The sequence below is a fragment of the Eriocheir sinensis genome, chromosome 27, assembly GCF_024679095.1.
Source record: "Eriocheir sinensis breed Jianghai 21 chromosome 27, ASM2467909v1, whole genome shotgun sequence".
Classification (NCBI taxonomy): Eukaryota; Metazoa; Arthropoda; class Malacostraca; order Decapoda; family Varunidae; genus Eriocheir; species Eriocheir sinensis.
Window position 1 is genome coordinate 14418755 of NC_066535.1, and position 11248 is coordinate 14430002.

The 11248-nt window shown below is 40.1% G+C and overlaps 1 protein-coding gene across 2 annotated transcripts; it reads left to right on the forward strand.

Moving 5' to 3' along the window:
- The first annotated feature begins 491 nt into the window (after positions 1 to 491).
- Positions 492 to 7976, forward strand: LOC127004163 (uncharacterized). 2 transcript variants are annotated; one of them, XM_050871635.1, is made up of 3 exons: positions 492 to 655; positions 1595 to 1666; positions 6107 to 7976. In XM_050871635.1, the coding sequence occupies exons 2-3, from the start codon at positions 1603 to 1605 to the stop codon at positions 6760 to 6762; spliced, it is 720 nt and encodes a 239-aa protein (XP_050727592.1). In that variant the 5' UTR covers positions 492 to 655; positions 1595 to 1602; the 3' UTR covers positions 6763 to 7976. The 2 variants fall into 2 exon arrangements, with proteins under 2 accessions (XP_050727592.1, XP_050727591.1); XM_050871634.1 differs by having other exon boundaries at positions 493 to 680.
- Positions 7977 to 11248: the final 3272 nt, after the last annotated feature.

Here is an 11248-nt window from a genome sequence, read left to right on the forward strand (position 1 = left end):
AGACTTTTAGCTCTCTTCCCACGCCACTCGCCCTTCTTTAAGTGGCTACAATGGTCCATATTTAGTGCAATAACCACCAGATCGCTACATGTGGGGTGGTCAACCAGCTGAGAATCCAATATCTGAGTTTCATACAACGCCAGTGACATATGTAGCCAAATAAGCATGAATAGCTGGGTGTGCTGGAGTTCCATACAACGCCAGTGACATATATAGATAAACAGGCATGGATAGCTGGGTGTGACATATATAGACAAACAGGCATGGATAGCTGGGTGAGACAGGCATGGATAGCTGGGTGAGACAGGCATGGATAGCTGGGTGTGACATATATAGACAAACAGGCATGGATAGCTGGGTGAGACAGGCATGGATAGCTGTGTGAGACAGGCATGGATAGACAGGCATGGATAGCTGGGTGAGACAGGCATGGATAGCTGATGGATAGACAGGCATGGATAGCAAGGCATGGATAGCTGGGTGTGCCGCGTTCATGTTGGCCGCCAGAGTGTTCCATCGAGTGGTCTTGTTTACCCGCTCAGCTGATGGACGTGATGGCCCCCAGGCGTCACCCAGGAGGCCCCCGCTGACGCCCCGCCACACCCATCACCGTGTTGCCTCCCCCGTGTGTCACCAAGGGGGTTCATGGCAGAGGGTGAGGAGTGACGTGAGGGAGACAGGTGAATGGAGTAGTTCTTGGGCCTGGCTCTGGGAGGGGAGGTTCTGTTAGGTTGCTTTGGTTGCTTACTTGGTTGTTTTCTTACCTGGTTGTTTCCTTGATTAATAAGCAATCCCAGGTACCATCCCCCTAAATAACGTAAGGGAGACAGGTGAATATAGGTACTGTGTGGGATTATTGTGGGAGGGGAGGTTCTGTTAGGTTGCTTTGGTTGCTTGCTTGTTTACTTGGTTGTTTCCTTGAATAATTCTCATTCCCCCTTTATTTTTACTTTTTGCATGAATAACGTAAGGGGAATAGGTGAACAGAGGAGCTGTGTGGATTTACTGAGGGGGTGGAGAGTCCTGTTAGGTTCCTTTGGTTGCTTACTTGCTTGCTTTCTTACTTGGTTGTTTCCTTGCTTAATACTCATTCCCCCTTTATTTTATTTTTTGCATGAATAACGTAAGGGGAATAGGTGAATAGAGGAGCTGTGTGGATTTACTGAGGGGTGTGGAGAGTCCTGTTAGGTTCCTTTGGTTTCTTACTTAATTTGTTGTTTCCTTGCTTCCCACTCGGTTCCCCTTTTTTAATGTGAAGGAGGTAACTAGAGAGAGGCCCGGTAAGTCTTAAGAATAGCGGCTCCTAGCGGGTGTGCATTTAGGGTGCAGTGTGATAGTAATTACCTACAACATTTCTAGCATTTTTAAATCTTGTTGATCCACCTTACTGGTGATTTCCCAACCACCTTAGCCCTCCTATTTGATTCATTAACCCTCTTCACAATGCTTCATTTATTAAAAAGCTAAAATATATATTTATTTTAAATCTGTGGTGTACAAATACAGAACTAAATATTACAGTAATGGGATGTTGAAAGCAGTGATTTTTCAATAGAATGCAGACTGAGAAACTAAGACTTCCTTTGTTTTGCAGGGTGAGCAATGAATACAAATGTCGGGGAACCATATGACATTGTGTCCATAAACAAAGCTCTCGATGATTTGGGTAAGTATCCTTTAATATTCTGTCAGTGTTACAGGTAAATTTCATATATATGTTCTATAGTAAAAGCTTGTTTATCCAAATTCCACTGGTCAAGAATTCTCAGTGGTCTCAAAGTTGAAGATGAGAAATTGGAAGGAAAAACAATAGCTGTAATTGACTTTAGCATCTCATACATGTCACACACACTCTTCATTATAATAGCTTACCATTCATGTATTACTAAAAGCAGTAATAGTACTTGTAATTCTAGTAGTAGTAGCAGCAGTGGTAGTGGTAGTGTAATACCAGATTTTTGCAAGGAAAGGAAAATGTATGTATGAGTCAAAAGTGTGGGCTAATAAGTGTTAAGTGAGAGGCCGCCGTGACCGTTAGCTTTCTCACGGTGAGGCCCACCTGTGAGAAAGCTACCGGTCACTGCGGCCTCTCACTTAACACTTACACTTATTTGCACACACTTTTGACTCATACATACATTTTCCTTTCCTTACAAAAATCTGGCATTATAGTAGTTAAGATAGAATTAGTAGTAGTAGTGATTATAGTTATTGTTATATATCTCCAGCAGAGCTAGGAAGTGTATTATAGCTGGACAAGTGAAAATATGAAACAGTGATGTCTCCCTTACTCAGCAACAAAACCTTATTTCTTCATTTATCTTTTCCTCCTGCAGGTCTGTGCCTCATCAGAAATCTTTCCTTCTTTCCTTCCCTTTCCATCTTTAATATTAATTTATTTTTGCTTTCTCATTTGCTCTCAGTATAACATGAGATGATACAAACATCATCTTTGGTTCATGTTTATACATGTTTGGGACTCGGGAAAAGCAGGCTTATTGTGGGAGATATATATTACCCTTGGACCACCATAGAGTAATGCAAAGCTCAAAGTCCAGTGAAATTAACCCCCTTTGACCGCAAAAGTTTTTCTTGGGAGATCCCCCTCGAATGCAAAAGTCAGCAGAAAATGAACTTTGAAACTGAGAAAACGTCATAAAAGATGTTTTATAGAAATTTTTCTGGTGCACCCTGCTGTGCAGTCCGTTTCTTTCTAGGTTGTCACATTTGGCTGGAATTCCATGATTCCCCCAAAATTCCAACTTTTTACTGGTGCGACACAGAAAAATTTATGGAAGACAAATTACTCATTTTATCATGATGGAGTCTGTAAAATATAGTTTATAATCTTTGACCTGGAAATTTATTGCCTACAGAGAGCCAAAGTTGCAGTGAAACTCGATTTTTTTTTTTTTTTTTTTTTCATTCTTTGAATAAAAGTTATAGGAAAGCATCCTACTGTGAAATCAGATTTTTATTTGGACTGACCGCTTGGCTTGAATTCCCTGATTCCCTCAAACTTCCAACTTTTTACTGGTGCAACGTACAGGAAAATTTATTGAAGGAAAGTTGCTCATTTTATCACGATGGAGTCTGAAAATATAGTTTATAATCTTTTACCCATAAATTTGCTGCCTACAGAGAGCCAAAGTTGCAGTGAAACTCCAAAAATATTTTTTGTAAATTTTTGTAGTTTTTTCATTCTGGAATGAATCTCATTGAATAAAAGATGTAGAATGTCATCCGTATAACTCAAAAGTGAAATTATATTATGATTTGGACTGACCATTTGGCTGGAATTCCATGATTCCCAAAAATTCCAACTTTTTATTGGTGTGACGTACAGGAAAATTTATTGAAGAAAAATTGCTCATTTTATCACGATGGAGTGTGAAAAATATAGTTTATAATCTTTTACCTGAAAATTTGCTGCCTACAGAGAGCCAAAGTTGCAGTGAAACTCAATTTTTTTTTTTTTTTTTTTTTTTTTTTCAGTTTTTCATTCTGGAATGAATCTCATTGAATAAAAGTTGTAGAAAATCATCCGTATAACTCAACTGTGAAATCAGATTATGATTTGGACAGACCCTTTTGCTGGAATTCCATGATTCCCCAAAAAATCCAACTTCTACTTCCCACTCCTCTGAACACTCCAGTGAACAAGATATTGGTTCATCTAGAACATCACGTATATCAGTGGAGGTGTCAAGACTACGCTCAGCACACACACAACGAGCAGAAACAAAAGGAAGACCGCCAAAACAGGATGGCTAAGGGAACATAATCCCTCTGCTGACGCCATGATGCATAGGCAGGAACTGTAGACTATTTTTAGCACGGAGTAGTAGTAAGGGACAAAAGATTTCATTGATCTAAATCTTGATCTTTTTGCAGTGCAACAATATATAATGGAAAAATAAACAAAGAAAACCCTCTTTAACTTTGATATCAATATTTTCCCTGTCAACTTACAAATTTTCCTGAGCTGATATAGATATTATTTTCAGTCAGCCACACATGGTCCGTCTAGTGTCCTGGGGCAGAACAAGACGTTGACCGCCTTTTGGACGGTATCTTGCTGAGGCAGAGTGATAGTTTCAAAAATATTTTACAATGCAAACCACATGTTCTTCTATGTTACCAATTTCCAAATCATGAGCCAAAACATTTAGAATGTGTGCAGTGCAACCATGGGTTAACAACTTCAGTTCATTTGCTTGTTGTAATTGCTTTCTCATCTTGTTGACATTGGCTGTATTGGATGCTTAAGTCTGTCCTCATATAGCAAGTTTTTCACCTGTAAATATTTCTTTTATGCCTCCATGGTCTAGTGGTGCGTGCCTAACTACGAATCAGCGGTCCTGAGTTCGAATCCCAACCTGGACAGTCAGCGTGGAGCTTACCCAGCTGTTCATCATCCCTTTCAGGCTGATTGCTAAATGGGTACCTGGGTAAACCTGGGGAAGGTAAATTGTGATAACATTGATGTCACGCTGACCCAGTGTCCCGGGGTGATGGGCTCTTCCCACCACAGGCTCAAGGGCCAGTGTTACGGAGATGCTGCGGCCACGCTCAGCTTCAGCGTATGGCCCCATCTTTACTCTTTTGGTTGGTCCCAGCCAATTTTGGTGGCGCAGGCAACTGTTTTATAATGCCGCCATCTTGGTTGACTAATCCCCACCCCTCCTCCCGAACTTCACTTGGTCCTCTTTAGAGAGGTTTCTCCATGTACCCATTTATTGGCCAGCCTGAAAGCAAGGATAAACATCTGGCTTTCACTTGTCTCATACAACCATCCATATGAACACTGAACAGCAATGGTGATATCACACACCCAAACCAACACCAAAACTCTGACTCACCTCGCTATTCACTTACACAGAGGCACTCGCATCCTTGTAAAATGACCTGATCCCTTCAAGTAAATGATCTCCCACATCATATATTTCCTTACCGTCAACCCTATTATAAGCCTTCTCTAGGTCCATAAAAGTAGAAAACAGCTTCCTACCCTTCTCTATGTATTTTTCAACTATCCAAGACTTGGTCCCCATGTCCCTGCCTTTTTTAACTCTTTGCTGATCACATACATTCTTCTTGGCTATTTTCGTCACCTCATTTCAAGACCTTTTATATACCTTTTCTGGCACAACTTTATTCCTCTACTGCTGGTACAATCATCCCTACTCAATTATCCTTTGTACCGCAGCACAATGATGGCTTTTCGCCTGCTAAAATAATATTCTTTTAAATTTTTTCTTCCTTGGATTATGGGCCATATTACAAAACATTTCATTGCCAAAGTTCACATATTTGACAAGGCTTTCGTAGGAGTTTTGGGCATTTTCTGAATTAGTTTTATGACCCTGGTGGTAGTCTGACCTTTCTTCTGTGCCGTGAACCTAAAGAAACACTCATTAGAGCCCAATTGATCCCCTCTTTGACCTTTAGAAATAGTTGATGTGAGAAACAAAAGGGTCTTATAATACCGACCCATGTCCCAAGAAACCGAGATGCACATAGTATAGAGATTTACACTAAATTGCTATCTCATTTTCTGTATATAAATAGATAGTTGACGTTCAGTTTTGTCAACTGGTTAGACCCATCCCTCCCAAGTTAGTGTGTGTAACAGGAGCATCCATTCCGCTATACTATCATCTTGGCCATGCTTTTGAATCTTTGCTGTTAAAGTATTTCCTCATGAGGCTTTGCCCTTCATCGACCTCTACTCGCCTTTATATATTTTTCCTTTCAATATATTGTATATCTACACAAACTTTTCTCATTGAAGTCATAATTTCTCCCTCTTCAAGTCACCTTTATCATCACTTTCTCAAAATGGCCTGTTCATCTCTGCTTTGCAGTCTCCCTTCCCTTCACAAACATGCCATTATTCACTTTCATTACCGGGGATTTTGTTTCCTCTTGCAAGTTTCACTTATTTCTTGAAGTTTTTAATTTTCATTGTATACTTTCACTTAGTTTCCCTACTAAACTCATCCTTTTCTCTTTACCCCATTCATAAATTAATTTATAACACTGATATAGCTACTTTGATAATAGAGGAGGGGCATAGGTGCTTCAAAAGTAATTGTCTCCACAGGTATGTTAAGCACCTCCACAAATAGCCGAAAAGAATACCTTCAGGAGTATCTTATGGCTGGAATGGAGAAGCTCAACATGGATCAGCCTGGACCCTCCACATCTCGATGGGACACCCAGAAGAGCCCAGGCTCCTCTCACTCAACTGAGAAAGAGAACACCAACATTGGGGGCTTCCAGATACTGAAGATGAACTCTGCCTTCATCACCAGCTTCACAGCTGGTTATGAGCTGCCCTGCCAAGGATTAAGAGAGCGCTTCACAAAGCGTGTTCACAAATGCTGCTATATCAAGAGGAGACGACTCCGAACGCACCCATATGATAACAGCAACAGCTCAGTTATCACCAGCACCAATAGCTCCTCTGGCTACTCCAGTGGGGCATATAGACTGAGGACCACCAGTTTAAGCAGTGGAACTAGTAAAAACAAAAGTAGTGGAAGCTGCAATAATGCTGTCTCCATTGGTAGTAGTAGCTGTAGTAATAATGGTAGTAGTAGTTGCAGCAATAGTACAAAGCCAGTTTTGGTTAGGTCCAGAAGTATGGAAAATTTGTCTGCTTCAATGGGTGAGGGTTTGATCATAAGTCCTAAGCCAAAAGAATTGGAAACTGTATCAAAGGGTATTCAGCAGCTGAAAATGGATGACTGTACCTGAGTAGCTATTTACCTGACTCTGCTTCACCTATTCAACCACACCTAACACTATGTTTACTGATTTTATTCTGTTATTACATGTAATCATTAATCTTTATAGAAAGGTAACCAGTTAGGTTATATTTTGTCTCATAAGTAGTGGCTTCACTTTTGAATACAACAGCAATCCCAAATAAGTACATACTTTGTATAGGCTTGAATGACTGAAGAATACAATAATAGCACTTTACCATAACTCTGTTATAAATGTTTGTATGCATGTGCAGTACACATGTAGTTTCATAATTTTATTGTTACACAAAGTAAGACCACTCTGCTTTTGTGAACTGACAAACACCAGATCTGCTAGCCAAAGTATTCATATGAGAAAAAAACTTATTTAGTTTAATTTTCTTGTTGCTTGTTAAAAAAATTATTTATATGCATTTTATGTTAATTATTACTTTTGACTGTGATGTATTGTTATTTAACACAATAGAAGATTTCATTTTATTGCAGCATAGCTAACAGATTGCTGCAATAATATCACTGAGTATAAATGAATTGTTGTTACCAGTCATACTAAATGCAATTTAATCGTGAGAAATATTGAGCTTGTTCTTGAATATGCAAGACATCAACCCATAGGTGTCTAACACCCTTTTATTTCTATTATTGACTGATAGTTTTGCAACTTACCTTCCAAGATATTCTTAATACAATAAAGCAAAACACTTCAGTTGTTGCTATATTAGAAACCTCTGTTTGTCAAAGGTCAGCTCTCTAAGTGTGTCAGGTCAATCACTGACCCTCTGTGCTCATGCCCCAAGAGCACCTACTTAAGGAAGTCCACATAGTTCTCTTCAGGTCTGTCTTAGTTGTGACAAGCACTTGAGGGCAGCATGCTCCACCTCACTTCTTTTTACTTCATATATGCTTGTCTAAACTGCAAGTAGTTGATGTGTTGTTAAAGCAGTTGGTGTGTCTGACTTTGAAAAAACAGACATTTATTTTAACAGCTGGAAAAGCCCAACTTAATATGGATTTTAGTGACAAATTGTTATTTTTTAAATTGATGTGGCATGCATTAAGTCATGCAAATGAAAAAAATTGGAAATCTGATGTGATTAAACAATTCATAAATACGGCCGTCCAATATAAACTTAGAGTGTGAGTATGTCTCAAGTCTGTTAACCACATTGGAATGAAAAAAGGCAATTAAATTGGTTAAAACTATTTGTGTTTCTTAAAATCTAATTTTTTAGTCTCCTGAGTTTGAAAGAAAACAAGAATATTTTATTAGGGCCAGGGAGTATGAGGTATGATAAGAAAATTTGACTCATTAACAAAATATTTGTGACAAGAATAATTGACTCCTTAAGTTCAACAGCTGCTTGACATGTTAGTGGTGTAAGGTTGCAAGTATATGCCAAACTGAAATGGTTGGCTCAGTATGTGAATGACCCCAGCTCTGACTACCAGAGGTCTCCCCACATCCTTCTGCTTGGCATGCAAACATATTTTATTTCAAAATCTGATGAGCATATAACAAGGATGAAGAAGGTATAGGTGACATTAAACCTGGTCAGATATTTAGGACCCATCTGATGAATGGCATGAGGTAGCTTTGGTGTTACTTAACAGAAGTCTTAAAAAGGAGGTAACGATTCAGTCACTCAATAAAATAATATTTTTAGAGAAAAAAGTTAAAGCAGTATCGTAATTTGGTTGATTTCAACATGTTCCTTCATCACTTGGCTCTTTAGGTTGTTAATATTACACTCATAGCTATTTCCTGTTTGCAGCAGTAGATGATGATACACAAGTTTCTAAATCGTCTGAACTGATAGCAAGACGGCCCCGCGTTCAGGAGGACGCGAGTTCAGTCCCCGACCGGTGCCATCAAGCTGGGATTTTTCAGCAGCCACCGAGTGGCTTAAAACTACCCACATGCTGTCCAGAAGACCACCTATCAACCTGGACTCTATATTCTAGGATTAAAGATGAGCTCCGGGAGGGCAGCATGAGCCAATGCAAGATGGCGCCACTATAAACACTCGCCTGCGCCAGAACGGGCTGGACCGACCATCAGGACCCACCGGGAAGAAGCCTTGGACCGACCATCAGGATCCTCCGGGAAGAAGCCTGCCGGCGCAATAGGCCGCGACGTAAAAAAAAAAAAAAAGTGGTGATGGTTCGGCCAGGGAGGTGGGATGGTACGGATGCTGGAATTACTCAGCATTATCTTGATATAACTTTAGTTGGATTAGCTAATGTGCAAATATCAACTACAAGACATTTGTGTAAGTACAAAAATATCCTCTATATTTATAGGAAAGAAAATATGAAGAGGAAAACTATAAGAAATATCTCAAGAATTATGGAATTATGGCTTCCTTCTTTTCTCACAAGGATAATAGCTGAATATAAATCAAACAAATTAACCTTTTCATATTGTTGCAACACCTGCAGTGTTTGAACTGAAATAAAATTAATAAAAATCATGAAAATTCAACTGTCCGAATCATCATGACTATAAAAATACATGGATGGTCACACTCGCACTTCCAGCACAAGAGCTGGGTGTTCATGTTATACATCAATACCTTCGCCGTGCATCGCTGCTTCACCATGATAATGAACACTCTGCTACTTACCATATTCATGAAATGAGAGCCTATAATACACCCTTAAAATATCACATAGTTGGTCAAAAAAATATAAAACCTGACTTGCATCGAAAAGAACAGCATTGAGGGCGTGGTTGTCCTGCATGGGCCAAGGCAACAAAGTTTTGCACATTCAAACAAGATCCCGCGGCACTCCGTCCCTTACACTGAACAATAAATGTGATGTCCAAACCACCCCGCTCTCCTGAATCATCACCGCTCTCCCCTACTCTTTTTCCTTTCGGGCATATGCCACATAATCAAGAAAAAATTTGATGCTCATTCTAAATTTAAATGTGATGTGGCTCAAGAAGGTAGTGTATTAATTGCACATCTTTATTCATTAAAAATATAGTACCCTTTAGGTTTTCCCCAGAGTGGTAGGTAGAGGTGAGTGAGTTCATTTTAAAGACAATAATCTCTCTCTCTCTCTCTCTCTCTCTCTCTCTCTCTCTCTCTCTCTCTCTCTCTCTCTCTCTCTCTCTCTCTCTCTCTCTCTCTCTCTCTCTCTTACTGTAAATCTATGCAAATCTCTGTACAGTTGCATAACGTTGGCTAATAAGGAATGGGAGGAGATGTACGTGCATTTATTTAGACAGTTCCAATCACATATGAAGTTATTAGGCTAGAGATGGTAGCCTATGTTTGGTATTTCTGTGCTGCGAGTACATTGATTGGACAGTGTAAGGGTGTTTATTAATATGGGCATTAGTTTCTTTGCGATTGTTCAACTGTACACGAGTGAAAGTCTGCGTATGTATCCTTATCGATTTCGTTTAGTTGTAAATCTCACGGGGGAGCGCTAGAAGGTTAGTGGTAACGAGCGTGTACGACCTTTTGGCAAGTCTTTATAACCAGTCGGCCAGAGAGGTGGTATACCCCCCCTCGCAGAGTTATGGGAGGCTCCCCCATCAGGCGGGTCTTGCCATGGCATTACAGAAGAAGAAATAGAAGCGGACAAAGAAGCTGGTAGGCAGGCTGCAGAACTCGGGTACGTGTAGTTTTTATTTTATTTTTTTATCGAAAAAGTAAATATACACGTTATTCAGGAGAGAGAGAGAGAGAGAGAGAGAGAGAGAGAGAGAGAGAGAGAGAGAGAATATCCACATCATCGAGATATATCCACCCACACAGCTCTTCTGGACAGAGTGGAGGCTAAGGCTCTCCGTCTCATCAGCTCTCCTCCTCCTACTGATAGTCTTCTACCTCTTAAATTCCGCCGCCGTGTTGCCTCTCTATCTTCTATCGATATTTCCACGCTGACTGGTCTTCTGAACTTGCTAACTGCCTGCCTTACCCCCTCCCGCGGCCCCGCTGCATACGACTTTTTTTGTGCCCTTGAGCTGCTTCCTTTGTTGTAAAAAAAAAAAAAAAAAAAAAAAGGCTCTGCAGTCTCGATCAGCAGTTGGCAGGGCCGTATATAATTTCTGCATGGAGGGGGGCTAGAGGGCTTATAGCCCCCCCCCCCCCCCCAATATATTTTATATCGGCCTTAAAATGACCCTATAAATGCTTATTTATATATATATATATATATATATATATATATATATATATATATATATATATATATATATATATATATATATATAAAAAATCCACCTGCACAATATGCTCGCTTCGCTCGCCATCTCCCCCCACACACGCACACGCACACACACACATGAACCTGTGACATGTCCTTTAGCCCCTCTAAAAAATCTGTTCAAATTACGGGCCTGCTCAGCCTCTCACTCGTGTGAGGAAGAAATCAAGATCCTGGGAGAAAGGAAGAAATGGTCGTTATAGCGACCAGTCAGTATTGGTACCGGTACCGAGCAGTCTGGTGCTGGTGGTACC

What these genes read in the sequence shown, in the direction of transcription:
- LOC127004163 (XM_050871635.1), top strand. Translation starts at nt 1,603, where the DNA reads ATGAATACAAATGTCGGGGAACCATATGACATTGTGTCCATAAACAAA. An exon ending in CAAAGCTCTCGATGATTTGG is followed by an intron (nt 1,667 to 6,106) that starts GTAAGTATCCTT and finishes TTGTCTCCACAG; the next exon opens with GTATGTTAAGCACCTCCACA.